General features: G+C 37.7%; 1 protein-coding gene across 1 annotated transcript; it reads right to left on the bottom strand.

The window, feature by feature from the left end:
* Positions 1–499: 499 nt before the first annotated feature.
* Positions 500–4118, bottom strand: LOC149226308 (SUN domain-containing protein 2-like). The gene is made up of 2 exons (XM_089375274.1): positions 2723–4118; positions 500–936 (listed from the first exon to the last, which is right to left on the bottom strand). Exons 1-2 carry the CDS (start codon positions 3968–3970, stop codon positions 673–675), a joined length of 1512 nt encoding a protein of 503 aa, XP_089231400.1. The 5' UTR covers positions 3971–4118; the 3' UTR covers positions 500–672.
* Between the last annotated feature and the right edge of the window lie 1482 nt (positions 4119–5600).

The raw sequence follows: 5600 nt of genomic DNA, 5'->3' as shown, positions 1-5600 counted from the left end.
TAAAACTTAACAAAAATGAACAAAAATATGTAAAAGCCTAAACATAAAGGCTAAATAGTTATCATGATTATAAAAATACATTTTAACATTAAATTCTCTTTCTCTAATAAATTAGAAAATCTGAAAATATTTTGTAATAAAGCATTGCCCTTTAAAATATTTTAGACGGACCTTGAGGATTATAACAAAGTTACGCTACTAATGATATTGACCGCAGGACAGTTAATATTTACATTAAGTTAATTGGCCTTCTTTTTGCTTCAATAATTTAATTTATGAATTCAAACCGATTTTTTTTTAATTTCGATGACAATAAATTCAAACCGATTTTTTTTTTAATTTTGATGATGAATCACATACGTTGATAAAACAAATACTATTCGACGAATTGGTAAACAATTACTACACAAACTTAATTTACGGTTAAAATCCAACAATTTAACCCACAAAGTTTTTTAAATAACTTTTAAGTAAAATGGATAGAAAAATGTGCTGAGAATCAAATTTAAATTAGTAATGATAAAGCACAGCAGAACCAATCATCTGCGAATTATAGCCCACAAAGAGTTCCCAATTTGTTGCCACAATGGCTGGCTGCTATTACCAAGGATATCGAACTCGTTTTAGACTCTTTGATGAACCCCAAACCAGTAAGCCTATCTATCATATTCTCTACACATGGCCATGCACCCGGACTCTGTAAATGCAGGTGTAGGATTGGCTCCCATGATTTGACAATATGTGCAATTTCACTCTATCTATCTTATCCACTGTCACCACATTAGCTAGAGTGAATGTTTGGACATTGCTATCAGCAGTAATATCATAAGTGAACTCTCCTAGCAAAATCCATGAGACTGGCTGGTTTTTATCTGTTGTAGTCGACCCATAGACCTCGAAGTGTTTTGGTGCGCTTATTAGATCATATGCCACGCTCTGGTCCAGTAAAATGTAATCAAGGAACAGGAGCAGTCAGTGCAGAAACCATCTCAACTGATAATGAAGAAATTACAAGAGAAACTGAGACCTAAATACAGTGAAAATGTTTCTAATGACACTGACCCAATTACATAATATATATATCTAGTTTGATGAGAAGAGAAATTTCTAAGTAAAAGCATACTGTCAACTGTCTGTGAGGAAATTAGTGTGGTAGATTAGACAGCCGCATTGTGTAAGCACTAATACCCAAAGAAATTATCCATTAAGCTAAGGGAATGGATAACGTAAACATACAAAGACATCAAGCAATGCTAGCGTGAGAAAGGACACTAATGAGGACCTGCGCAATGAAGTGTACCTACAGGATAAAGCTTTAGGACGGTATTGCGTGTAAAGCCATAGGTGGACAAGAAGGGGATTATTGATCATGTGGAATAAAATCTCAATACAGGGATATGACTATTCCAGAATTTTGATAGACATGAGCGAACTCAACTAATATTGATATGACTATTCCAGAATTTTGATAGACATGAGCGAAGTCAACTAATCTTTGATGGACATAGAGCGAAGTCAACTGCTTGACTTTGATCATATCAATCATATGAGGTATGCAAGTCAGATATGGTACACAAGGCAGGACACTGAAACCACTGATGTTGTTTGTATCAGAGCAAGAGAAAAATGACATAAATGCATTGTATGATTTTGCACCCGGTATAGCTAGGTAATCCGAAGCTAGCTCTAGAAGTGGGTACGGATATCAACTAATGAGAAACAGAATCTTGTGAGTAAGAATGCTTATCATAGCAGAAAGCATTGTAATCTGGTAAGGGTTCTCCTTTCTTTATGGGGTAATGTAAAAGAGTAGTTCTTATGGAAGAGTTCAGCAATTTCTTAGGTCAATTTATAAAATTTCATAAGACCAACGAGGAGAGTAAAATCTTCAATTGCACCTGAACATGCGTAGAACAGTCAACAAAGGTATGCCTCATAGGGTTGACCTAAATTTGAAAGGATCTCAATGAACCCAGCCAGATGACTATGGAAGTACAATCTTCAAATGCAGACTCTGCCAAGATGCAGGCCGTCTAATGACTGCCTGCACAAGAAAGGTACAGCAAGTGGAAGGACATTCAGAGCCATAATAGATCTCCCATAGATGGCCTGCAGTGGGATTCAAAAAGTTGAGAGGACGAAAATAAGACCCGGTTAGATTAGAAGACAACCAAAAGGAAAGCAACCAAAATTATAGAAACAACAGCTACAGAGAAGGCCCATGAAGAAGGAAGAAAACTCCTACAGACTCTCGAGTCTCAGCACAGGAGAAGACCACATTTGAGAACAGGAACCAGGAGAAGAAAACCAACCACAGCTGAATTTGTGAAAAAAAGAAATGAAGAAGACCACAGAACATCAAGATCCCTTTGCCAAATCCTCAACAGTGGAAAGTGGATACAAAAATCGATTCAAACAAGGAGCAAAAAGCAACGTCTTTACCCTGTTCCCTCTACCTACAAATTTAGTCATGGTGGAAATCTGCATCCTGAGGAAGCAATTCTGAATAAGATGGCCAACCCCACCCTGGATGATGTCATCAATGTTTGGTGGTTTTGTTTTAGCAGAATAGACATGCCTCATACATGGCTTCTAAGCCAAAGGAAGCCATACTATGCAGTGCAGCTCCTCAGGACATGTTTCTTAAAACTTCCATTAGAGAAAAAGCATCAAGCAAACAGAAGTGAACTGCTTCAAATAAATAGAAGGAAAAGAGTGCTACCTTGGAGACATGTTCCAGAGTGACTGCTTGAGGAAAAATGGGAATCCTAAGCTTGATGGAGACAAGAACATCACTACCCTTGAGTGGAAGACACCTCCCTGGCTCACCGAATTTGGGGGTCAGTATTTCATTAGCAAGAGGGTGAAGGTTGTTCAAGGAAAATATCCTTCTGGATATCTCTCTCCAAGACAGAGATAACTTATTGCCAGGGTAATATCCTTCAGAATGATATAAAAGCTTTCCTCCACCACTGGCTACTGCATAATCCACTCTCCCTATTCCATCAGCCGAATGTTTCTCAATCTCTGCTTCAACCATCTTCTGTACGGCGGCATGGAAATCGCTGAAACTAATGGCAGACTTCCTATCTGCAACTGCACCCTTTTCATTCATAAGAGCATTTATAAGATCCATGGCATCTGTGACAGTAAGAAGACCCATTTCTCCAAATTTCATCAAAGACTCTTCCACCCCCTGAATGTGCCCATGCATGTCATCCAATTGGGTGGCAACAACATGGGATTTTTCTCTGATCATTGCCTCCACCTCTATCTTCAAGTGATGCAACTTCCCAACTAACTTGTCATCGGCCAAATCCAACTCTTCCTTGATCCATCTCTCTGTCTTGCTGAAAAATTCCTCCAGATAAGCATTCAGATCCTCTAATTCAGTGTCAGTGGAAGGAACTCTGTGGAGAAAGGATGGAAACTTGTTACTATATGACCAATTTAAAAATGGTGCTTTTGACATTGTTACAGCAATTACAGCAACCGCAAAACTAGACAAAGCCAATGCATTCAGCCCTCTTAAACTCTGTTTTGATGATTTCTTCACATGTCTCTGAGGCCTTTTTGGCTGACTCAATGTACTCTGTATTTCTTCTCCTCTGAAAAAAGAGCTGAAGTCTTCGGGAGGGGTATGATCTTCAGTTCTGAAATGGATTTTTTCCTTCAAAAAGCAGGTGGCACCAGTTTTCTTCTCAGAGTCTCCATGGTTGTTTCTCTTATGAGATACTTCTGTTGATGGATTTGGGTTCAGATAATGAGAATGCTCAGATTGATTTCTGCGGTTAGTTTTCCTCAGAGATGATTCTATTGATGTAGAGTGCCCAGACTGGACTGAAAATGAAGAAGTTGGGGGTTTTGAATTATCTCTTCTTATTCCCTGGTTCTGGGCTGTGAGGGAAGTTGATCCAGAAACTGAGTACTTTGGGATTTGAATTGTAACAGTAGCAGCTCTAGATGCCATTTCATCCGTTTGTTTCTTATCTCAATACATATACATACATTGCTTGTGAATGATGGCCATAAACAGGCCAAGTGGGGAAAGTGCAGCTTTAATGGTTTGTCCCGATGAGTATTTTGATGAGTATTTTGCAGATATTTAGACTGGCAATAAAAGGATGAACCCACTTTTCAATTGCCAGAGTTTTTTCATCTCCGCCATGGGAGTGGGATTCTCATGTGGGCAGCAGAGAAAAAGACCTTGCTGTGACTTAACGATAGTGTTGCGTACGAAGAAATGACTGGATTGAACAACCAACTAACTACTCTTAACGGTAAGAAGTTCCAAGGGATTGTACACTCTACCCAAGAACGAGTATAAATCTATGTTAACACAAATCTAAATAAATAAAATTAAAATTATGTATACATAATCTTCGCGTTTTAAAGCTTTGATGACAATTTTTTTTTATCACTTTCATTTATTAGCATTATATATAGTACACATTTTTCATGCTCATGATTTTTGGCTTGTCGATGTCAACTAAGTGGACCCATTCAAATGGGACGTAAAGTCGCTATATTAATTTTAGAAGGAATCTCTAACCATAATTGTATATTTAAAAAAATATACATAAATGGTGTGAGGGTTATTTGGATATGGCTCAATGGGATTTTTCTAGAGTGAAATTTGAAAGGTTGTGAAAAGAGTTATAGGTTCAATTTTCTTTCCTTATTATTAAAGTGGGTTATATTTTAATAATAACGCGTTAATGTGCGTAATTTTTCATGAATTAATTAATTTTTGTTAATTAATTACAACATACTTTCAGGGAACTGGGCCATGGCAACCGAAGATCCACCGGAGATCAGATTGTCTATGCCATTTAGATATTATGATGGCAATCTACTTCAGGTATATGTGGTTGTGGGGCACACGTCATGTTGGAGCCTGGAATGACTTATCAATTTTGGTGGCATGGAGGAGTTGGTTCTAACAACAGAACAAAACTCTTAGCTCTGTGGGGAGTCATGTTATGTGCCAGGTGGCTAGCCATAGAGGAGTTGGAAGTCATTGGAGATTCAAAGACGGTCATGGAGTGGACAATGAAACAATCTTCTTTTAGGTCACCCTCTCTTATTTTTAGCACTCAAGACATCTAGCATCGACTTTCAGGAAAATCTTCTTCTCTCACATATATAAAGAGCATATTCACGTGGCTAACACACTATCTAAGCGAGGGAGTAGCGTTTTTCCAAGTGAAATCAAGTTCTCTACTTTCGCTAATGGATCCTATTGCACCTCAGGGTCTTTCAAAATTCGAGTGCATTTTATTTGTATTCTCTAGGGATCTCCAAGTTTATAGGGAGCTCACGATTCTCAAAGAAAGTTTTCGAAAAAAAATTGGCAATAAAGAAGCATGTCCTATTTTGGTAAAGATCTCTAGGAGCAACTTTTTACTCTTTAGACATACAAGTTTCAAGAGAGCTCACATGTTAGAGGGGAATATTGAAGATGTTATCAATTTTTTTGTATTTTGTTTGTGCTTAACAAATTAATAGACGAGAAGTCCACAGACATGTAGAGGAACATTTTTCTCTCAATGATATACATGAGGTACAATGTAACTATGGGAGGCATAGAAATATGGAAA

The sequence above is a fragment of the Pinus tabuliformis genome, chromosome J, assembly GCF_031772625.1.
Source record: "Pinus tabuliformis cultivar Carrire ecotype Pingquan chromosome J, CPIR1, whole genome shotgun sequence".
Lineage (NCBI taxonomy): Eukaryota > Viridiplantae > Streptophyta > Pinopsida > Pinales > Pinaceae > Pinus > Pinus tabuliformis.
This window is presented reverse-complemented; position numbering and strand designations above follow the sequence as displayed.